The sequence below is a fragment of the Helianthus annuus genome, chromosome 3, assembly GCF_002127325.2.
Source record: "Helianthus annuus cultivar XRQ/B chromosome 3, HanXRQr2.0-SUNRISE, whole genome shotgun sequence".
In the NCBI taxonomy this organism is placed as follows: domain Eukaryota; kingdom Viridiplantae; phylum Streptophyta; class Magnoliopsida; order Asterales; family Asteraceae; genus Helianthus; species Helianthus annuus.
In genome coordinates, this window is record NC_035435.2 from 157099317 (window position 1) to 157124451 (window position 25135).

Sequence of the window (25135 nt, forward strand, 5' to 3'; positions counted from 1 at the left end):
AAATTTTGATATGTGTAGGTTTTGTAGATTATATGTAGGATAATTAATTAATGATTAGTTGACTAATTAATTAAAGAGAGAAAAATTAATGATATGAGTTATAAATGAAATAGCATTTTACTAATATGCCCTTTCTTCTTTTTCTTCTCACATTAAATTTCTTCTCAAATGAACCTTCCCCTATTAACATATAGGATAATTATATAAATAAACTTTAACACTAATATAATGAAACTTTAAATCTTTTGGATTTAACCTTATTGTCGAATACCCAAAGTTCAGAGAGTCTGGTTGTAGAGATTCGTCTACATCCAAAGAGGATCTTCGAAGTGATCTACAAAAAGAATATTGTTAGCCTCGCCACGGAGGACCCTGGAGGGGAATCCGTGACCAAGCTCCGGCGTGAGAGTAAGAAAGCTTGCCGGAGAATGAACAAGATTCCGGCACAGTGTTCTAGCCGAAGTAAATGGTGTGCATTCTGAATTGTGAGTATTCAATGAGTTTATCAGAGAATGTCTCTCAGTAAATGCTTCTTAAGTGTGTGTATGTTGTAGTTATGAGATATGAGATTGCTTACCTTCCATTGATTGTTTCATTGACTTATATAAAGCCTTGTGTTTATCGGGTGGTTTGCTTTCTACAGAGAACTAACAGTCTTCTATTAGTCAGAGGAGATCTCTCCTCCTTTAAGCTTTCTGCCCACTGCAGAGATATGAGAGGATCCTCGCATTTAATGGGGGTTGTCCTTTCCTCGTACTATCGCCGAAAAAACTCTCTCTCCTCCTCATGCATTAAGTACCATTGACATGTTCTATCGGCGGTTTCCATGACCGGAACAGTATCTTGAGGTGATGATTTCTCTGATCATCTTATAGTACTCCATCTCTCGAGGCCTAGACTTTGTGTAAAGCTTAAAGGGCTTTATAGTCCTTTACGTTAGAAGCTCAGACGAGGAGCCCAATCAGGGGCCCTCGTCGACACTTTGTATTTAAATTTAGTATAAACTCAAATATAATTATATAAGTAAACTTTTACACTAATATAAACAAACTTTAAATAATTATATAAATAAACTTTTCCACTAATATAAACAAACTTTAAACCTTTAGGATTTAACCTTATTATCCCTCTGTTAATTTGGAAAAAGCTTTAGTGAGTAGGTTATACTGTTCAATTTTGTACAAGTCTTTAAAGCTTTGTACAAGTGACTTAAGAATGAGTGTCTTTGGTTTAAATAATGAAAGAGACATAATTACACTGGGAGCAAAATTGTAATTTTACCAGGAAAACAAAAAAAATGATGGGCAAAATGTAAATTTAAGTTGAGGGCAAAATCGTAACTTTGCTGTGAGAAAAAAAAAACTAATGGCAAAATTATAAATTTATACGGGGCAAAATCGTAATTTTGAACTAAGGGAAAAATTGGAATTTTTAGTTGGGAGCAAAAACGTAAATTTATTTTTAAGTGGGGGTAAAAACATAATTTTGAACTGATGGGAAAATCGTAATTTTAAGGGAAAAAACTAATGGCAAAACTGTAAATTAAAACAGGGCAAAATCGTAATTTTTAACCGGGGGCAAAATTGAAATATTTAGCTGGGAGCGAAAGCGTAAATTTATTTTTAAGTGGGGACAAAAACATAATTTTGCACTTATGGCAAACCCGTAATTTTGAAGTGGGATAAAATCGTAAATTTGTTAGGCCAATAGGATAGTGCCAGGCAGCTGCCTGGCACTATTCCTTTGCCGCCCATTTAGTCCAATAAAGGGGCAGGGCTATTCCCGCCGACACGCCGACTTTGTGGTTTGTAGTTGTAGATAATGATAATGATAATACAAAGCTAACAGCCCATCGGAAGAGAGTGCCTAGCCCAAATGCCCAATTTTAAAAGGGGTAGGCTAAATGTACCCCACTCTTATTACTTTTTATACCACCTTTCATAAAATCACATTAAAACTTGTAATATTTACATCCTATACAAATTATCATTTTAAAAAATATTTTCTTTGTTACAAAATAAATTCAAAAGTGTAAAAAAAGATTACAAACGTTTTTTTTTTAAATTGTTTTTAAATTTTCATTTAAAAAATATATTTTTTTAAAAGTTTTCGGATATTGTTTTTAAAGACACTTTTCAAATAGTATTTTGATTATGCTTTTTTATTGAACATCTTTATAAATAAATACTAACATTTTTTATAAAAAAACAATAAAAAAGTTTTGAACTCTCTTTAAAAAAAATCTATATTATGTTTTTCCCTCGTCTAGTTTATATTTTAAAGATCTTACTTTTATATTTTTAGTACTTTAAATGTGTTTATAAAATAATGGAAAATTGGTTTTTAATAAACCAACCTTTGTCCCGTTGGTAAATAATAATCTTACCTACGTAATTGGTATACAATAATCCTACCTATCAACATGTTGATTCTTAATGAACTTCCGTTAATTATTTTTAACTGAAGTTAGTTTTTAAGTTTTATTTATTACACAAACAGTCCCTATAGTTGTAATTTACTAGTTTTAACTATTTTGTAAAACAAAAAAACGTCAAGGGCCATGTAATTAAATTTTATATATACATATGTGTCCTGTAAAACAGCTACAGGGACTGTTTGTGTAATAAATAAAACTTAAAAACTAACTTCAGTTAAAAAAAATTAACGAAACTTCATTGAGTACAAACATGTTGATAGGTAGGATTATTGTATACCAATTACGTAGGTAAGATTATTATTTACCAACGGGACAAAGGTTGGTTTATTAAAAACCAATTTTCCTAAAATAATTAGAATTTTTATTTATTAAAAAGTAATAAAGTTTTTTCTTTTAAAATAGTGTTTATAGTCCTAGTACATATTAATCATTCAAACCATCTATGTAAGTGAACAAATAAACAATAGGTACTAAAATAATTTTATCAAACTATAAATTAACAATCTATATAAGTTCAAATTTAATTAGTGTAAGAAGTATGTTATAAAGAAGTTAAAAGCAGTTTAGGACTTCGATCGAAGAGAACACTTTAAAAAATATGTTTTTTAAATCTATATATATGATAAAATAGAAGTTGGATGAACAGTGATTTAGTATTGAATTAAAATTAGAATTAGAATTAGAATTATTTAAAATTAGAATGGAATGAATAGTAACATCATTAAGAGATGAGCAAATGGTATCGGGTATAGGTATCGGTCTCAAATTTACCAAACCGGTGTATTTTCGGTACCGGTTCTGCACAGGTATTCACTGGTTTTTGCCCTCAAATACCGGTGTCGTATCTGTACCGACCAGTACCGAACCGTACCATACTATGTATATTCGGTACCGGTACCCACTTTTGGGGATTTCGGTAACGGTATTTTCGGTACCGGTTGGTAACGAGCTCATCAAATCCTGTAGCAACGCAACAATGCAAGTAATTGCACCGTTTAGATTACTTTTCATACACACAGTAAGTAAACTGTATTTCGTTTGAATGAGATTTTATATACACAACAACTTATTTTGCTTTCTTTTTTGTCTTTTTCTGTAATGAATGAATTGTAGCATGTCAAAATTAACTTGGATATTTAGAATATTGATGAGCAAATCGTATCAAATCCTGTAAACAAACCGGTATCGTATCGGTACCAAATTTACTATACCAAATCATTTTCGGTACCAATTTGGTACCCACCTTTTGGCGTTTTCAGAGTCATTACTTTCGGTTCGACACCGGTCTAGCACCATACCTGTATTTATTGATTTTTACCTTCAAATATCATACCGTATTGTACCGAGCATTTTCGGTGCCGGTACCTAATTTTGATGATTTTCCGGATCAGTACTTTCGCTGCCGTTACCGGTACCGAGCTCATCCATATTTTAACGTGTTAGCACCGTAATAACTGAACTGAAAACAACCGAATTTCCAACGTGTAGGACATGTGAGCCCTATTATTATATATTAGGTTATTTAAAATCGTTTTTTATGACGGAGTGACTATCCTTACCACGTCATTTTATTTATGTTTTGATATTCAGTATCTGTTTGCCATTGCTGACACGCCTTTTGTAGTCATTAAGTCTCGCCGCAACGCGCGGGATGAAAATAACTAGTTAACATAAAAAAACAAACAAAAATTTTGAAGAAAAAAACGTCTACAATATTTTTTTACACTTTTGTATTTGTTTTGTAACAAAAAGAATACTTTAAAAAAAATGACATGTATAAGGGGTAAATATGATAAGTTTAAATGTGATGTTATGAAAAGAGGGTATGAAAAGTAACAAGAGGGGATTACTCATTAAAATTAAAAAAAAAAGGATGGTTTTGACAAGAGGGCCGGGCCAATTGTAAAAAAAGTGGGTTTGGGATGTTTAAAGTTTTCGTGTTGAACAAGTTGGGGTTCCCATATATATAACTAACTATGATTAGGGTTCTTTCTGGATCACCGATCGTCGAATTGAAGAAGGGAGATACAGGTACGATTCATTGCCTTATTCCACGTACAACAAGAAGAGATCGATCGACAGGGTGTGTATTGCGTTTTTCAGATCGGTGATATATAAAAAATTTCGTGCGTGCGATTGATACAACAAGATGTCTGAGAGAAAGGTGGTGAATAAGTACTATCCACCTGATTTCGATCCCGCTAAAATTCCTCGAAGAAGCCAACAACAGCAGCAGATTAAAGTTCGATATATGCTCCCTATGAGCATCAGATGTGGCACATGCGGCAGCTATATCTACAAGGGTACTAAATTCAATTCACGCCAAGAAAAACTGATTGGGGATGAGACCACATATCTTGGAATCATCCCCATATTTAGATTTTATATTAAGTGCCCCCACTGTTGCGCTGAAATTGCTATCAAGACGGATCCTCAACAGTCTGATTATCTTGTTGAGGCTGGAGCTCGAAGAAATTTCGAGCCTCATGCAGCAGCAGCAGAACAAGATGAAGTGGGAGATGCCATGGAGACCTCGAAAAGACAAACGGAGATCCTTTCTGCACTCGATGAACTCAAGTCCATGAAGTCAAGGCGTGCGCATCTAAGTGTCGATTCAATGCTTGAAGCCTTGCAGCCGTTACCGCTTGAAGAAGAAGACAAACAGCAGCTTGACATTTTCCAAAGATCACGACGCTGCAGGCAGCATGCGCATGTAACTGTGGATGATTCAATGCAGCCGCCATACGTTTTCCAAAGATCACCACATGAGCTTCATAAGAAGAGGAAGCCAACATATTATCACTTAACTACTGTCCCCAAGAAGAAGTCGCCTAAAACACAAGAAATTAAGAGTAACGGGCTTGTATTATTATGTCAGCAGTATGACCAAGAAGCCTGACTCCATCATCATGTTTTCCAGCCTCCTTTATGTTTGGATTTAGACCCTGTTCCTTATTAACTCATTGTATGATTTATTTGCACAATAGTAAAAAAGGGTTTATGAAGCCTTTGATAACATTACAGCATGTTCCATCTTTCTCATGTTTTTTTTTACATACGTTTACAAGCCTTGTTGATTTCATTTAGAGTAAATTACCCATTATTTTTTTTCTTTTCAAACATGTTTACAAGGTTAATTTGATCATCATTCACGTGTTTTAAATTTGATGAAATACCAATTACTTTTTTTTTAACGGCTAATTTCTTTAATCCCCTGTCGTGACTTGAACCCAAGACCTTCTCCTTCCCAACCTAGGTGTTGCTTTGCCTTATGAAATACCAATAACTACCAAGACTGTTTTGCATCATAATTTGAATCAATTCAAAAGCACAAATTAAGCTTAAAAATACAAGATTCCACAATACCAATTATTTTTAGATGATGAAAACACAAGATGCATAGGATAGAACTCGAATCTCATGGAATATAGCCACCATGACCGCCACCGGCCCCATTTCCGCCACCTCCACCATATCCACCGCTTCCATGTTCACCACCGCCACCACCTCCCGACCCACCACCTCCTCCTCCACCATAAGCACCACCGCCATATGCCCCACCTGCACCACCGCCTTCTCCACCACCACTTCCATATCCACCTTCTCCTCCAGCTCCTCCACTGCCTCCACCACCGTGTCCACCCCCACTCCCGCCACCATACCCACCACCATTCTCACCCCCTGCTCCATATCCACCACCGCTACCACCTCCTGCACCTCCACCGTAACCTCCTGCATGCTCCCCACCACCGCCATAGTATCCACCACTACCACCACCGCTGCCACCTCCACCTCCTCCACCATAACCTCCTACATGCTCCCCACCACCTCCATTGTATCCACCACTACCACCACCGCTACCACCTCCTGCACCTCCACCATAACCTCCCCCATGCTCCCCACCACCGCCATAGTATCCACCACTACCACCTCCACTCCCTCCACCACCTCCACCTCCATACCCACCACCATGTTCTCCATAGCCACCACCACCTCCTGTACCGCCACCACCTCCTCCATAACTAGGAACATGTTCATATCCACCAGCGTATCCACCTCCACCACCATGTCCCCCACCACCACCATACCCTCCTCCTCCACCTCCATACCCACTACCACCACCACTCCCCCCACCACCTCCATAAGAACCATACCCTGGCACTACATGTTCACCCCCACCAACACCACCACCACTTTCATAATTAAAAAGTGATCTAGCGCCTGAACAAATCCCAATGCAAAAGAATACGAAGAAAACACCGACAACTTTCCGATTACCCATTTATGGAAAGTTGATGGAGTAACAACAAAGAAGTCGAATGCAATTTATAGGCATTTCCATTGGGTCTAAAACCATGAGTATTGGGCAACGGTGAGTGTGCACATGGCAAAAGTGTAGTATTGGTCTTTACCCAAAAAAAAAAAAAAAAGTGTAGTATTGGTCCAACGCACTAAGCCTGCTGCCTGCGTATCAAGAGTGCACCACAGCCCGTAGCTATGTAGCCAAGACCTAAATATGGTGCATTTTTGCTGTCACCCACATCTTCAACCATTCAAAAACGACTTTGAATATACTTTTGTATCATGGTAATTATCAATCGGATAAGATGATAACATTTGCTTGAAGTTATCTGAGTATATCATCTTATCTAAAAAGGTATCTTTTTTATAATCATAATTAATACATTAATAAAATTCAACTTCAAGGTTTTAACTATTTATTTAAGTTAAAAGTCTTTTAGGTTGTGTTGATAGACACTGTTAAGTTCACTATTCAATTACTTTGGACATTGTTTTAAAAGAAAACTACATTTGATTTATTACTTAAATAGTATGAACTTAAAGTATTAACATTATATGCCTATTATATAACTTTTGTTATTTTTATAATTGTGCCTTTGTTTTATTGGGTGTGCACGTTTTTTTCATCTTGCACCTTTAACTACTAGGGATAGTATCTTTTCAATCGATCAATATGTATAAACCCAAACAGGATTGATTGATTTTAATATTATAAAAAAAGTTAAAAAAAAAAAAAAAAAAGATGCATGGTTTATTCCTGCTTTCTTTCTTTTGGTATTCATGGAAGCAAAATGTATTACAAGACACGAAAAATCCATTTGCATTGTGGGCACTTCCAATCCCATGTGATACACTCCAATGCTCCATTATGAGATTGCTTTCATCCAAGAAAGATGTTAGGTCAACTATCATTTATCTACCACTCTTTATATTCAAGGGCGTAGTTTTGTGGGGGCAGGAGGGGGCGGCCGACCCCCCGAACTTTTCGTTCATTAGTGGAGTGTATGTAGTTTTCGTATATAACTTTTTGGGTATATACGTTTTTGACCCCCCCCCCCCCCACGGTTTTATAGAAATTTTTGGTATATATGAAACCCCCGGTCGGAAATCTCAAGCTTCGCCACTGTTTATATTCTTCTACAAATCACCATAATGTATAAACAACTTTATACACTAGTCCATTTTCCTATAATGTTGATAAAAATAAGAAATCAAATTATCTTAAAAGTAAGATTCAACTGAAAAAACAAATAACCGAACCGAAAAAACTGAACAGATGGTTTTGTTTTTTTTTTTTTTTTCAGTTGAGCTTAAACCTAACTCAATGCACGTCCATGCGTAAAAGCTACCAGTTGTGCACACCATGCATGTTCAATCACATATACTACTACAACTTGAAGTTGGGCCAGTCTGTAAGCCCCAGGCGGATTGCCAACCCCAGCTTGATCACCAGATCCTAGATACAAGCCAGCCCAGTCAAATACACGAGCCAAGCGTAACCCCCAAGTATAAATACTGGCAAGCCTAATTTTGAGGTCAAATACTCAACATAGCTCACTAACCAAGATGCAGACCCGCCACCTGGTAAGCGCAAATCTAGCCCTTCAAGGTTCTAGTCCCGCCTTGAGCCCAAGACCAGTTTGTAGGCCTGTGACACTGAGCTAAAAGCAAGTTAGCCCTATACCTAGGCCCAAATACAGTATCAGGCTAGTCCCTAGTATGGCCACTAGGCCCGAGCCAGTGACTTAGAAAGAGATTAACCGACTCTGCTATCAAGGCCCATACACAAGTCCCGAGTAATCACTAGACCAAAACATGAACCGGGACTATTTCCAAGCCCATACCGCACCCTAATTCAATCATCAGACCTAGATGCATACCAGCCGAACTCCCATCAAAGTATCTGGATTCTGGAAGGATCTAAAAGTGAGTAGGACAAATATAGTGGGACATAAATACTTTTATGACTGATTACAGGTCGGGTAATAACAACCTCATAATAAAAAAGAAGACGTTACGTTACACTAAAAAAGTTAAAAACGACAAATTCTCCACTCAAAGCTACATGACAATAAATACCATAAAAACCCAATAAGCAATTTCATGAAAATAGATATACTTGTCAAGTATGGAGTCTCAAAGTGTGAGCCAAACTTCTCCTAGGTATTTCTTATTTACTTGTAAAATTCTAATAACTAGTTATTTAGTAATTAATAGTAGTTAGCACATGTTCAATGTTATTTACAATACCTTGTTCACTTGTGCAGCACTGACGACAAGCCAAACTGCAAGTGCTCAGAAGGATGGAAATGCACCGTCACCAAAACTGAGCCGTCCAAGGTTGGCAAACCTTTCGCAAAATGTGGTGGCGGTGGTTGCACATGTGTCACGTATGTTTTCTAATACATACAGTTCCTTTATTTACTATATAAAGTAATAAAACTAAAATATTCTATATGGTATTGCAGCGAGCCAACTGTGGTGCAACGGCCATTGGAGATCCCTGCAGAAGCCAAAGCATTCTGTGAGTGTGGTGAAGGTTGGTCTTGTGTTGTAACCAAAACCGATGGCCCCGATGCCGGCAAGACCTACTTTGAGTGTGGTGAAGGTTGCATTTGTGTCATAGATGAAACAAACACTGTGAAAGTTGTATGCGCCTGATGCCTGAATTGCCTCATGTCTTCAGGTGGTTAAAACCTCACAAAACGATACAAAGTTGATATGTTTCTGCTACTAAACTACGTCCAGATATTGTGTTTGTCCTAAAATAAGCATGTGAGATTTGTATTAAGTTACTATTTGTGTGTTATGCTGTAATGTATGAAGTTTGTGTTTAGCTTCTATAATCTATATACGCGCCATACGTAAAAGTAAATGGCTGTCAATGAAGAACTTGATATCACTGTCGGCGCTCAACATGGATTTGCAGATGCATATTTCACGGTTACAAAGATTCTTAAGATATGTCAATGAAGTACCATAACATCATTACATCAGCATACAAATTATTGCCACTACCAAGATTTTAGTAAAAATCTAAGTGTGGCTTCTATTCCAGACTTCTAGTCGCAGATTTTGCCCATAGAAATACAAATCATTGAGCTTATTTTCAAGTTTTCGACAATAAGTACATACTTACACCGCAATCCGGCTGTGATATTACGTCACAGGATAATTCATCAATGCTGAAGCTTGAATGAAGATTTATACAGACCAATTAGCAACTCCGGTTGCTTCTTCCAGAAACTGTTAGAAAAGACATTAAAACCATAGCATGTATAAGTGTTGGCGCCTTCGGTCAACAAAACATTATTGAACCATTTCCATAAAGATTGCTAGTTTATTCTACTCTATATTAATAAAACAAGATCAAATTCTGATTCATTTATATAAAATGCAGAAGAAAACTACAACTTATATCTTATGTTTGCCCTAATCTCCAAAAATATGCTCAAGAACAATTAAATATATATTTATGTATATTATCTGAACTTTGATTCGTTCAAAAAATATCTTTGTTATAGTCTAGAGGTAAAGATCTCGTGATGCACGAATCTGAGCGGTTCCATTTTTTCTCCTTTTGCATGCGATGGATCTTCCCACTTAGAAAGGGGACAGGCCCCTTTAGGCCCGAAAAAAGTCTGATTTTACGAAGCTATCTATGTTAATGACGTAGTAACATATGATTCATGACTTGTCTTTTCGGCCCAAGTATCCAGGGCTCAAAAATACTCTTGAGACTAATAAATTCCATCAGTTAACCGTTCATGGAGAACAAATCAAGGTAAAGGAGAAATAACATAGTTGAAGATTCTTGAACTTGAAAATTACACATCTTAATTATTAGGCATATTCATATTAGTTAGTTTTGTAGATCTTGCTTTCAATACCGATGTAGAAACATCCATCAATTATTTTGTTACTTGTGAAAATTAACTTCTAATTATTTTTTTCAATGCCCTATTAATGCATTTCATTTTTTTCCCTTTATATCCCCTGTGTACTGTCTAGCATCCGTGTTATAAACGCGTGTATTTGTTACTTACACAACTGTGTATGTACTAAGACAACTTTGTATCAAAAGGTATCGAGCAGAACTCGAGCCGAATTTTTTATTCGCATGTCACTTATACGTTGTAGTTGGGCATAAATAGATCGGTTCGGGTTGTGTTTCACAGCTAACAAGTCACACAATAGGCCACATAAACTATATAACAATATCATAACTTTAACCGAACAAACACAACACAAAATGACCTCCGATTTTTACTTCGCTTAGGACCTCCTAAATGATTAAGACAACACAACCATTTGCAATAACTTCAAGAGACTTAAACAACAAAAAACTTGCATACAATTAGAACAGAAATCAAACCTCATAATTTAGGTCTAACTCGAAGAACAAAACAACGTAATCTGCTCACGAAAACTCCGATCCTTAGGCCTCAAATCTCTCCTCACATAACCTTTCGCAACCTCATCACTAAACGCCTCAAATCCTTCATATCCACTCCTCCGCCACATATCCTCCGCAAAATTCCGGTGAGCATAATACGCTTCAGCCTCTACAACAGCGTCAGAGCCTTCCGGCCGTACGGCAATCGGAAGCCGTTCGTAATGACCTAGGGTTATACCTTCAAGCACATCGAGACGTTGAAGTCCGGCGTCGGAAACGGAGTAAAGCTCGCCGCGGACACGGTGGCGAGATGCGCCGGGGAGGTTTAAGAGGAACGGAACGCCGTAGGGGCCGCGGACGAGCGGCAGGCGGCGGTCGGTGATGTAATTGCCTACGAATACGGCGTCGTTTTTGGAGATTAGGTCTTGCATTAGCTTGTGGTTAGAGAAGCCTTGTTTGAGAGTGCCGTATGAGAATATTAGGGTTTGTTTTGGTGCATCGGCGCCGTTGGTGACGGAGATCGTCATTGTTTTCCGGCGATTTTATGAGTTTCCGATGCGTGCCGGAGAAGGGGAAAATGAGTGGTGATTGGTTAATATAGTGTTGGATTTTGGGGTGGTTTTTTAATGTTTGTTAAAATAGAATGCTCACGCAACTTGGGCTAAAACCAATGGGCTTTTAAAGGAGAAACCCTAAATTTAATAAATTGGAAGATTACATGGCCTATGTAAAATTTAATTATATTTTTTAGTAAGTAGGAAGATTTTTTTTTATTTTTTTTAACGGCCAACAGAATCAATGCCGAGTACTTTCGGGGTATTCATTGGACCAAACGGAGTACTCCGATAGTAACCTGAGTCCACCACCAATTCCGGGGAAAACCCGGTAACCCACCGCCTGTAGACACGACAGTAAAATTACCGGTAAAACTCGTTTGGCGCAAGGATCAAACCCAGGTTTCATGGGTCTCCTATCATTGCCCACCAGTGTCTCACTCTACACCAAGTGGGAGTTGAACCTGCAACTCTCAAGAGAAATGCAAGTCTTCCACCACTTCATCTAGAGATCATTGACAGAAAGTAGGAAGATTACATCGTCTATGTAAAATTTAATATATTTTTTAATAAGTAGGAAGATTACATAGTCTATGTAAAATTTAATATATATTTTTTTAATAGATAGAGGATTACATCGTTTATGTATGATTTAATATATATTTTGTTTGCATAAAAAAGTAGATCCTAATTTAGCTTGTATTTGTTGTTATAATTTTAGAGACACAGATGTTGCTGGAAATATCATCTCTCTATCTCTAGGGACAAAGTGCTTGCTTAGGTGCTACTTTTATCATACACCATCAATAGTTTTGATATCAGTGGCGGATCTAAAAACTTTTTTCACTGGGTTTCTTTTAGTAAATTTTCACTAATTCTCACTATTTTTTCCCAAATCATACGAGGTTCTCACTAATTTTCCTATTTTTTCTAAACCGGATGGATTTTTGAGAACCTACAAAAGTAGCCTAGTTCCACCCCTATTTGATATCGATATGAATATGGGAGGTATGATTAGTAACAAGTGAGATCTTGGTTACTAGCACAATCATTACATATGTGTGAATACTATACATGTGATTTTTGTTTGACATGTCTCTATTGCAAATGTGGAACGCAACACCGTTAACTTTCACAAATTTCAATAAAAGTGAACTGTCTTTAAATGTGAAAATTTTAAATTTTGAGAAATTTTAGAGGATAACAAATACTTTTTGTTAAAATTTAATGAATTTAATATATCAAAACTGAGTTGTCTTTTTAGTATAAAATAGGAAATCTATTGGTTTTTATGAAATTAGTTCAACAAAATAAGTTGTCTTTTAAAGGTTCTAATTGTTGTACTTAGTATTACGTATAAACTAAAACAAGGCATCATCAATCGTAATCATGAGACTAATATGGTTATAGAGTACCCAGAAATTTTGAAGGGTCATGTTTATTGTTATTTAATTGCGTTTGTTTAATTCAGCTTCTTGAAGAGTCAAATTAAATATCATCCTTATTCTTAATATTTTCATACTATAAATTGTTGGTGCTTCATAATATTGTAATCTAAGTATAGGGTGGTTTTTAAAAAAAAGTTGGCTTTTTCATTTTTAATTTAAAGGTTTTTTATTTTTTTTTATTTTAACCTTTTTGATTTTTTTTACGTTTACCCAAACATTTTCAACTTTTGCAAGTTAACCCCTAATATTTTTTTATTTTCAAATTTGATCCCCATACTTTTCATCTTTTTAAATTTTTTGTTTTGCGTTTCATTCTAAATTTTGCAAGTGAATACGCTGCAATGTGCGTGTGGGTTCAATGTTTTTTCGTCTATTTTTTTCCATTTGACAGGCTCGTCACAATGCGTCTTTATTTCCCTGTTTGACAGATTTGTCGCAACGAGCGGGGTCCTAGATCGACTTAGTTATTCTTCTCTATATTTTACGTTTTAGTCTGATTTTTTCACATTAACACAACACAACATGCAGGCATGGTTCAATGATTTTACGTATGTTTTTCGTTCGGTGTTGTTTTTCCTTTTTTATTATTTTGTTTTTACCCATTTTTTCGGTGTTGCTGGTCGAATATAACAATGGTGCTACTTGGCACGATTTACGCCCCGCCGCAACGCGGGGTATATAAATAAAAAGATATGTGGTCTATATTTACATTCCTGTAATAATAAATTATTAAATTTGATTGGGTTGATTTCCCTCGTAAGTCATACATGCATGAATCATGATATTATGCATGATGCATGCATTTGGTATTGTTATCATTAATAACCATGATTATGAACATCCATTGCTAAATATATTTGAATCTGATTTTTTATGAGAATTCATGATTACACGTAATAAGATTTGATCATGTTGAGATTTGAGATTTCCAAAACCAATGGTTTGTTTGGTTATTCGGTTTGATGGGTTGTTTTTTTCTTTTAAATGAAAGTTTTGATGCTATGTTAGGTTGTGTTCCTTGTTTGGAAATTAATACTTCCTTTGGTGTATCGATAATTGCGACAACCTGATTTGGATCGGTTAAGTTAAAAAGCAAATGAATTTTACATAAGAAAACTAATCTAAAGTTTTTTACGAAAAAATTCAAGCAAAACCAGTTAAGATCGCTAAAAAATGTTGATAAGAACCGGCCAGTTGATGCGTTGATTGGCTAGATCCTGTTGGAAATATTAGTGAAAATGAGTTTTTCACTAAATATTTTGGACATCAATAATAATTGGCCTGTAATAATCTTACCTAGACTTTATTGGTCATTAATAATCTCACCTCACAATATTCCCTCCCACCAGTCCCCCTTTCACCTATTTTTTCTACAATGATCCCCCGTTAAAAAACTTAACAGAGTTAAGTTTTTTTTCAAATTACAAACTGATTTTTTAGGGGTTTTTATCAGAACGATAATACGAGTCCATTGATGTAAATTTCCCGTATTAAAATAGAATGTGGTTGTGTGAGAACAACTGAAAAGGAAGGGGTTGCGTAAGAGTCAACGTCACGGTGAAATGGTCACGATTGGTGTGCCGTGAGTGTTGGGGTCTGTAAAGTGTCAACTCAAATAGACCGATTCTTTGTTCTGACTCATAATCTCTAGAAAATTTCAAAGAGCAAAAAGTACTAATTCTACAAAATTTCAAAGAGCAAAATACATATTTATTTTAAGGAGAATTGGTCTGGAATAATCTCACCTAAACCTTATTGGCCATTAATAATCCCACCTCAGAATATTTCCCCACCAGTCCCACCTTTCACCTATTTTTCCTACAATGGTCCCCCGTTAAAAAAACTTAACGGAGTTAATTTTTTTTTTTTTTTTTCAAATTACAAACAGATTTTTAGGGCTTTTGATTAAAACGACGATACGAGTCCATTGATGTAAAACTTGCCTCGAAACGGTGCTCCAAACCATAAAAATGGCGCTTCAATTCGGGTGTTAAAATTTCCAATTAACTAAAATCAAGTCACTTGGAGCACCATTTCGAAGTAAGTTTTACATCAATGGACTCGTATCATCGTTCTGATCAAAAGCCCTAAAAAATCTGTTTGTAATTTGGAAAAAAACTCAACTCCGTATTTGAGGTACATTTAGGAGGGAAAACCATATAAGGATTAACCAGAGGGTGACACGTGTCCCCCACTGGTTTCTTATATAATATATATATATATATATTACATTAAATTTGTAACTTATTTTCAAAATATATATTTAAAAAAAATAATTTGGGGTGTAGGACAAATTACTAGGTGTAGGATAACTTACGAGTTGTGTAGGATAAATTTAAATACGTGGAGGATAAATTTTGAAATATGTAAGATAATTTTTTATGTGTGTAGACATAAAAAAATAGTGTAAAGAATGATAGTATTTATGAGTAATTAATTACTTAAATATAGTAATAAATGAGATTAATGAAAAACTACATAATATTTTACAATTGTATCATTTGTTTTTTTTCTTCTCAATTAAATTTTCTTTTCAAATAAACGTCCTAAAATATTAAACATCTCATGCATCTACTATATTTTTGTGTAGAACAATGCATCGTCCAAATTTGATATATTTATTTTTCATGTATATATTAATTCGCAAATCTACTTTCGAATATCTAATTTTCATGTATCCACTTTTTTCACACACATACTTTACTTTTTAAAAGAGACGTGTTAGTTTTGCACATTAGAAGACATAAAATGTAACAAGAAATCATGTCTGTAATGAGAATTCAGCACACTGTTCGAGCTCGGGAATACGCGTCCCGTGGTGGACGATGGTGGTTACTATCGCACTCGCCGATGCCTAACGCCTTATATCGTTGTGTTATAAAATAGGTGGGCTTTTTGTCGTTATTATTATTACTATTATTAACTAAAATGGGTATTGGGCTAATACCTAATGGGCTTAAGTTATAGATTTTGAGATTGATAATTTCAAATGGGCTAAACTATAAGTTTGTGTTTTATATGAGTTTTCTATTATAATATAGAGTAAACTGCCATTTTGGTCCCTGAGGTTTGGACAGTTTTGTCACTTTAGTCCAAATCTCAAACCTTTTACATCTGGGTCCCTATGGTTTCGGTTTTATTGTCATTTTGGTCCAAAAATAAAAACAGGTCTTGTTTGCCTTATAAAACCATGCTATTTTGTCCTTTTCTTCAGGGGCAAAATAGGCATTTCATTTTTATAAATAAATACCAGCCAACACCTCCTCCTTTCCTCTGCATTCCTCAGACTTGAAGAAACCCTAATCTACACCACTTCCACAGCCGCACCACATCTCTCTCTGTCTCTCCGGTGACATCTCTTGCCGACAACGAACACCCACAACCATCCTCAATCTCCTATTCTCCTTTTCATCTCAAATACACCACACCACCCCCATTCCGCCTCGATTTAATGGCTGTCCACCACTGTGGTGGTGGCGACGAGAGAGAGAGAGATATCTGAGAAGTAGAGAAGACGGCGGAGACGCCGATTTCCCGGCCACCACTGTTCCCGACTAATTTTCTCAGGTAAACCTCATAACACTCTCTTTTCTTTTGAATTTTTTTAAGATCTGAGTGTATCGGCAGTTATGTGTGTCTTTTTCCGATGATGATGATGTTGAAGTTGAGATGATGATGATGATGAAGGTGGTGGCCGGCGACGGTGTCAAAACGTAAAACAGGGGTTTTGATTTCTGTGTTTGATTTTGAAAACGAAACAATTCTCGATTGTATGAACGATTTGGTGTGTATGTGATAATTTTGAACAGGATTTGATCACGGGTTTGATCAAATCTTTGAAACGGACTGATTTTGATTCTTGATCGAAAAACATGGATAGAGTTTTCTGGTTTTGGTTCGATGATACTTCACAGGATTCAAGATTGATTAAATAGGGGATCAGATTGTTGATTGTGTGTTTGTGATTACATGGGAAAAGGATTGTAGCAGGGTTGATTGTGTGTTTGTGATTACAGGGGAAAATGTATTTATTTATAAAAATAAAATGACCATTTTGCCCCTGAGGAAAAGGACAAAATAACATGGTTTTATAAGACAAATAAGACCTGATTTTTTTTTTTTTTACTAAAATGACAATAAAACTGAAACCACATGGACCCAGATGTAAAAAGTTTGAGATTTGGACTAAAGTGGCAAAATTGCCCAAACCTTAGGGACCAAAATGGCAGTTTACTCTATAATATATATATATATATATATATATATATATATATATATATATATATAGGGTGGGTAGGGCTAGATAGAAAACCCTATATATATAAAAAACCCGAGAAAACCCAAGCTCCCGACATTTTTTTTTTTTTTTTTAAAAAAATAACACATGTAATATACATGTTTTTAAGACTTTTGGGCCAAAAAAATCAAAAAAGCGCCGAAGGGATATTTTTAAAAAAAAAACAAGTTTCAGCAATTTTCAGCGAAATTCTGTCTTTTTTGCTTAACACGTGTTAGGAGCTGAAATTTGTTTATTTTTTTTAAAAAAATCCCTTCGGCGCTTTTTTGTTTTTTTTGGCCCAAAACACTCTAAAACATGTATATTACATGTGTAATTTTTTTCAAAAAAAAAAAATGTCGGGAGGTTGGGTAAAAATGGCTTCCCATTTGGGTTTCCAAAGTTTTCTAAGAATTTTAGGGTTTTTTATCTAGCATTATCCTATATATATATATATATATATATATATATATATATATATATATTTTTCAAATGTGTCCCGATAAAATATGCTATAGCCGGAGGTCCTTCCCACCCACCCAGAGCTAGCTATGCAAAAAATAAAGTAAATATGTATATCATATCATAGTAACTAGATTTAAGCCTTGCCATAATGCGTTAGGAACTGTCTTCTTATTTTTCGACTCCACAACTCACGTTCAACTAGACAATGCTAACATAAAAACATATCATTGATTGCCATCAACAATTACTAAAGTATACAACACCTGCAAATGCTAACCCATGTGAACGTTACTAGGGTTAGCGTAACACGCATAAACTACATTAATTGATTCAAATTGCAGTTCAACTTGTTTTTCACGAATCCTTGACATTCATTCAGTTAGCTCAACCAATTTTTCATTTATCTTACGGCCAGACTCGACTAAGTGTTCATTGTATAACCAGAAACAAGGCCAAGTAGGTGACATATCTTACTTATGGTTGTTGTGGATGACATCGTGATAGAGGGGCAGGGTAGGGGTGGTGGCAGGTGGTGGATCTTACTAGTGGTTGTGGAGATGAAATAGGTTGTGGTGGTTGCGATGGACGACATTGAGATATGGGGTGGGGTAAGGGTGGTGGTAGGTGGTGGGGAAGGGCAGGTGGTGGTGGTCGGGAGCTGGTGGTGGCTGATGGGGGCATGTGGTGGTGGTCGGGTAATGAGAGAGAGAAAGAGAGTTGAGATACAGAGATCAGGGGGTATTTGGATGTGTGTGTGTATATATACATATTAAACAAAATTGTTTTATTTATTTGTTATGATTATTTATTTAGTATTTAGGGCAAATGACAAACTATACAAGGGTTTTCAAACATGAAGTACGTTTTTTAATGTTTGATGGTAGATGGCACACTTTGCAATCCGTTATAAACATAAAGGATGTTTTCTATGATTTACTCTAAAACTTAATTAATAAACAGAATATGCATAAACACTTAATAAAAAAATAGTGAATATATTCCCTACAATAAATTTATCAATAAAAGTTAAGGCTCAAGAGTACATATAAATAATCACCAAACTTATTGTTCGCCATATCCGACACTATGATTGTTTATACTTTATACTCAAAACTTTTGCTTATGATATCAAAAACTAGATGGACTGGTTATTTGGTTATGGTGGAGAAAACCAAAAGTAAAATTCTTAAAATGGAATTTCACATAAAAATTTAAAATAATTGTTCTATATTTTAAGACTAACATACATTTAGCCTAGCAGTGTCTATTTGATCCAATAAACCAAAAGATTATAGGTTCAAGCTCTGTTAAAGACGATATAACAAGTTAAACACATGACACGGGCCATGTTAACTAGACAATCATCCGGTTTCTTTCATCATACTAGAAAGATGTGTATGGTTTTAATCCAGTCTCTCTTTATAAACGAGTAGGATAGATCGGAGTTGGCCAAAAGTTGTTCATTGGGCTTATTAGAGAAATTTATATTAAATGTGTATGTTTAACTGTTTAATTAAGGATTTTAAGCTCCTATCAATTTATCACAAAAGTTATGACACACACTAGAGAAATTTATATTAGATGTAGTAGTGTTATGTGTCTCATGTCTAAGGTTTGATACAAAACTACTATCAAGCCGGAGGTTTCATTGAAAGCAAACTCTCTATTCCTACGAAGTAGAGGTAAGACTGTGTACATATTGGTGTGATTTACTGAGTATGATAATGATGAGTTCTTTAGTTCTCAAAGAGTAGTATCTAGCGATTGGTTTGATCTTGATGATACAATTCTCAATATAATGTATTATCAGATTTTTTTTGTAGAGTAATTCCTAGATTGTTCCATATTTTCTAGACATATAATATGGTTAGCCCGTTTTCTAACTGATAAATAGGTTGAATAATTCCTGAATACATTTCAAAGTTGAAAGTTTCAAATCTTTAGAGTTTTGATTTTACTTCATAAATCAACGTTAGAAAAATATAATATGGTTATAACAATTTGAGAAATTAATAAAGTATATATCTTAAAAAGAGAATTTGGGGCACTTAAAACTTAAATTGGGTCATGGGCCATGGCAATAATGGTGGTAGTCAACACCAATCTCTTTTTTTCTCGGAATCATTTAAGTCCAAAGTTCAACTTGCACATTGATGTTTCTTTTAGTTGATTTCTTTGGTGAAATAGTCAACAACCACCATCGAAACACAACTACCACAGGATATATTACCATGCTACCCTTAGCAGCATATAGTCAACAACCACTCTTGTATGAAACACTCACTCTGCCGTATTATATAATTGTCGAAATGTTCTTACAAATCATCATCTTATGTCTTTAAACTCACACATAGGGGCGGGGGCACGGGCAGGCCTAAAGGTTCTTGACGGCAAAATGAATATGTGAACTTAATTTATATTTTAACATGTTTCTTCATAAGATACGTTATGCCGTTGTAAACCATTTTCTTAACATAACCCCATTTCAAAATTAAGTTTTTACATTCTATTTTTACCCGACTTTTCATCCCAACCTCTTTTTCAACCTACAATGACGAAAATTTGTGGGTACACACTGCTGACACACAAAAACGATATGTGACTTGAATGTATTTTGTATAATAAAGTTGTTAAAAATATTGATTCATTAGCAAACATATTGTGGTTAATGTCTAATTTGGCATGTTTATATGTGTTTTGTATGTTGATGGACTAATGTTGTTGCAATGGAAAGCTTAGGGTCTTGGAGCAGTTTGTTGAACATAGGAAGAGCCAATATTTTAAGCTTCCAAAGACTACTTGTGTGTTTTACTTAGAAGCGTACGCATATCTGTGGTTACTGACTTCTACAACAAATAAAGTCGGTCGAATTAGGGTTTCTCTTGTCTGTTATCTTCGTTTTTAAGTCTTCCTCTTTGTCTTCTCAAAGCATTTAAGGTTTATATTGAGGTCTGATCATGTTGATCAGAGTCTAGTCTCATTCTTTGTATTTATGAGAAGTTTGTCTCGTATCTTTCACCAGTTTAACATTTAGGGTTAATAATATAGTGGCTTAGGTAAATCTTCTTTCAAGTAAGATCCATGGTTTTTTGACAAAAGTCCATTGTCATGTACATCATAAGTTTGATTTTCAATTTCTTGGAAGACAATTTTTGTATAGCATATGGACTTTGTTGAATAATTTAGATGAATTTGGGAAATTTGTAACTAAATTAAGCTAAAACTAGGTATGAAGAAACCCTAAATTCCAACCCTTGTAATTGAACTTGATATAAAGCTATAATGTGTGCCTAACAATATTCAAAAGGAGATGATAATGGCCAAAGGGCATGAGATACCACTTTAAGTAATGCTTACTTTTTAGTGGATGACTATAAATATACTTTTTAACCATAAAAAAATCCCATTAATTTTTGTATGCTCCCTAACAAGTTTTTAATTTGTTTTTCTAATGTAAGTATTTGGTAAACCCTGCCTTAAAAAATACAACTTTTTGTTTTTGTTTTTGTCTTTTGGAGCAACAAAAATACAGTAGTTATATTATTATTCCTATGATAGCCAAATATCTAAAGTATAATGTTTCGAATTTGAGGAAATTTTATACCATTATTAATATCTTATAAGGGTAATTCAGGATCGTTTCTACTTTGTTTGAAAACCCTCAATTCAAATTCTAATGAAGTATTAGGTTATAAATAAAAACGGACCATGAATATATGTATAATTAATGAACCAGAGCTTTGTTTTCAGTAGGATCGGTTTTCAATTCAAAAGAGAGTTGCAGCGTAGCTTGTAGCCAACCTACTGCTATTATGTAATTTCCTACTTTTTTATGTAATCATCTTGTATATATCTAAATGTTTCTTTTATTAATAAACATATTGGACTTTGATCTAGTCTTTTAATGTGATTAATAATTTGTATTGTTGAACAAGTGGTTAACCTACTTGATACTCCATTATTCTAAGTATTAGTTTATCTATTCTATGAGAATGTTATGGTTGTGAGTTCTGACAGACAAAATTAGATGCTAATGCACCTGTTGCTTGTTGGGTTTTTTTTTTTTTTTTTTTTTTGCTTGTTGTTAGTTTTTTTTTTTGCTTGTTGTTAGTAGTAGTATGCGTAATTTTTTGATAATGTTAAGTCATTTATTGTTTCAAATTCAATACTCTTAAATTCTTAATCAGGAATTCATGATTTGCATACTTTTGCCCTAGTCACATGTCTAAACTACTAAAAAAAAGTTTCATAACTTCAAATGTTAATTACATCATTTCGGAGGTCCTCTCTTTCATTTTTTTTTAACCGGTAAATTTGAATCACTAACAGATCACCGGAGTATTATCGTGCCAACAACGGAATCACCAGATCAAGCATCCCCACTAGACATAATGCCTATACACCAATTTAAAAGAAAACCCAATAAATATGGGAAAACCCTCTTGTGGGAATCGAACCCGTATAAAACTTTGACAATAAACTAAGCTTTTTTATTCCTCTCTGTATAAAACTTTGATAATAAACTGGAATGATTTCCAGCTTTTATATCTTCTGACATATTCTATGACCCTTGTAAGAACTTATCATAACATACATTGTTACCAAGGAATATGATGTGGTGACAAGGTGCCTCCTCACTATTATAGATGTGACGGGTTCAAATTTTATAAGATGCAAATATTGATGATTATTGGAAGCAGTTTAGGATTAAGTTAGTTTGTCATTAAAAACATGTATATTATATACATTAAATTACACATTGGTGTAATTTCATTGATGCACTATTAACGGGGTCCACAATTAAAATGAAAAACACTTAATTCACAAACTTTAAAGACACGAAGTTGACGTCAACCGCTATGATTTTAATCCATTTGACATGCTTCATATTTAAAACTATTGTATAAAACTACTGTATTACATCTTACCTTCTAATAACTTTTTACACTTAAATACCACCTAATCTTGCATATTTAAAGACTTAAACTCATATTATTCTTTTAAAAAATAAACAGTATACCACTAGACCATTGATATTGATCATTATAAATATTACTTATTTGATACACCATTTTGTAATATGAATTGATCATTTCAAACGAATCTTTCAATTTCAAACTCTTAAATACAAAATAAAAATTAGGGACCCCTTCTCTTGCACATATGTCTAAAAAGTGCTTGATTTAGGGTGCATTTGGACAAAAAAACGAAGCTTGCTTTACAAAGAAGAAGACCACAATTTGGGCAACTTTTAACAAGGCAACCAAGAAACAAACAAAGCAAATGAAGGTGAAGATCATTATTTAAACATATATTTATCGTCAAACAAATATATATGCACACACACTAGTGTGTATATGAGAAGGTTTCGCTATAAAACGGTTTTCGTCTAAAAATCGTAGGAAACAATGAGGTGGTGACACATGTACATGATGGCAAGTGGTACTTGCATCTTTTTATATGCACAAGTTTTTAACACACATAAAAACATTGTATATAACGGTTTAATGTAATAATGCGTATTGTGTAAATGGTATAAGTGCACATCTTTTGGTTTTTTATAACAACATGAAAATTTCTTACCCTCTTTGTTATCTAGAAAATTTCTCGCTCCCTCTCGTATATGCTCGTTTCAAGATTATTCTAAAAAAGGACGCACAATCTTTAAGTCGATGATATGGTTTTTCATTCAAAGGATATTGTTGAAATCAGATGACGCAATCGACGTGTTATCAAAACAATTCTCAATAGGTGAACCATGCATTCATATGTGCATTTAATAAACTCTACATACCCAATTTTGTTAAAGTCTAAAGGCATGTTTTTTCAAGCTCGAACAGGGTACACGAATTTTCAGGGCCGGCTCTATGGTGTGACAAATCTCATCGAGGAAGATAAGTCCCTAGGAGGGGTTATTTTAATGATATAAAAAGGACTAATATAATCGGTTGTAATACCCTAACACATCGGCGATGGACAAAAGTGCATTTTTAAATACACATGTACATTAATAAATAAAGCAACACTTGATCAAAACAAAAACTACATATATGTAAATTGAATAAACATTCCTTGATAATTGTTGATATTCAACAATACTCACACCTTCGACATCTATGATCTATGGCTTGATTTCTTACGGGCCTCAACACTCAATTCAGTGTGCGTTGATGATTGTAGAAATCCATTTGTGTCTTAACTTATTTACAAGTTACAACGGTGTGTATGTCTATTACAGTAATGTGTGTAATTTTCAAGTTTTAATTATTTTGAAATAATGAGATTGTGATACTCCTGCCAACTACAATGATGTGTTCAAATCATTACTGTTGTGCATCCAATTCCAATTGTTCAATGTTGTAATGACTTGAATTATGCAAGGACCTTTCCATCATTATAATTGTGTATCTAACCCGTTATACTATTCATCCACTTCATTATATGTTGTTAACATAATAATTGGATGATTGCATGTCGGCGTTGTGGAGCGTTAGGCCGAATATTTTTCAACCAATTAAAAAAATCACTACCATAGTTTTGCTACAAAAAAAAAAAAAAAAAAAAACTAAAACGATGACAAGACCGTAATTTTGAAGTCGGGACAAAACTGTAATTTGTCAGAATTAATGAGCAAGTTTTAGACAACTCCTTGACAAAAAAAAAAAATTAAATCGTGTCAACCAATTAAAATAAAACACTTCTATAGTTTTGCTAAGAAAACTAAAACGCTGACAATACTGTAATTTTGAACTCAGGGAAAAATTATATTTTTTGATTGGGGTTAAATCGTAATTTGCCAAAAACTAAAGCGATGTCATTATTGTAATTTTGAACCGGGGGCAAAATCGTAACTTAGAACAGTGGCAAATTCATAATTTTGAACTGTGGGTAAAATCGTAACATACCCGGCCCAATGGGGGAGTGCCACGCAGCAGCTTGGCACTATTCCCCAACACACCTTTAAAAAAAAACTACCAATGATAGCAATACTGTGATTTTTAACTGGAGGCAAAACGGTAATTTTGGGCTAGGGTAAAATCGTAATTCACCAAAAGCTAAAGCGATAGCAATACTGTAATTTTAAACAGGGGTAAATTCATAATTTTAAATTAGGGGTAAAATCGTAATATACACAGACCAATGGGGAGTGCTAGGCAGCTGCCTGACACTATTCCCCTCCATTGGTTTTGTGTATATATATAAAATAATGTGTTAACACAAATACCACTCATCTCTAAATCTCAAACCCCTACTTGT

The 25135-nt window shown here is 34.6% G+C and overlaps 4 protein-coding genes across 4 annotated transcripts; 2 read left to right on the top strand and 2 right to left on the bottom strand.

The window, feature by feature from the left end:
- The first annotated feature begins 4586 nt into the window (after positions 1-4586).
- LOC110932355 (splicing factor YJU2-like) lies at positions 4587-5336 on the top strand. The gene has a single exon (XM_022175698.1). The coding sequence runs from the start codon at positions 4587-4589 to the stop codon at positions 5334-5336; it is 750 nt and encodes a 249-aa protein (XP_022031390.1).
- Positions 5337-5706: 370 nt separating this feature from the next.
- LOC110932356 (glycine-rich cell wall structural protein 1.8) lies at positions 5707-6719 on the bottom strand. Its single transcript, XM_022175699.1, has 2 exons — positions 5957-6719; positions 5707-5732 (listed from the first exon to the last, which is right to left on the bottom strand). Exons 1-2 carry the CDS (start codon positions 6717-6719, stop codon positions 5707-5709), a joined length of 789 nt encoding a protein of 262 aa, XP_022031391.1.
- A 2105-nt stretch (positions 6720-8824) lies between these two features.
- Positions 8825-9655, top strand: LOC110930306. Its single transcript, XM_022173595.2, has 3 exons — positions 8825-8902; positions 9007-9129; positions 9208-9655. The coding sequence occupies exons 1-3, from the start codon at positions 8868-8870 to the stop codon at positions 9398-9400; spliced, it is 351 nt and encodes a 116-aa protein (XP_022029287.1). The 5' UTR covers positions 8825-8867; the 3' UTR covers positions 9401-9655.
- Positions 9650-11755, bottom strand: LOC110930305 (putative gamma-glutamylcyclotransferase At3g02910). Its single transcript, XM_022173594.2, has 2 exons — positions 11115-11755; positions 9650-9985 (listed from the first exon to the last, which is right to left on the bottom strand). The coding sequence occupies exon 1, from the start codon at positions 11660-11662 to the stop codon at positions 11129-11131; it is 534 nt and encodes a 177-aa protein (XP_022029286.1). The 5' UTR covers positions 11663-11755; the 3' UTR covers positions 9650-9985; positions 11115-11128.
- Positions 11756-25135: the final 13380 nt, after the last annotated feature.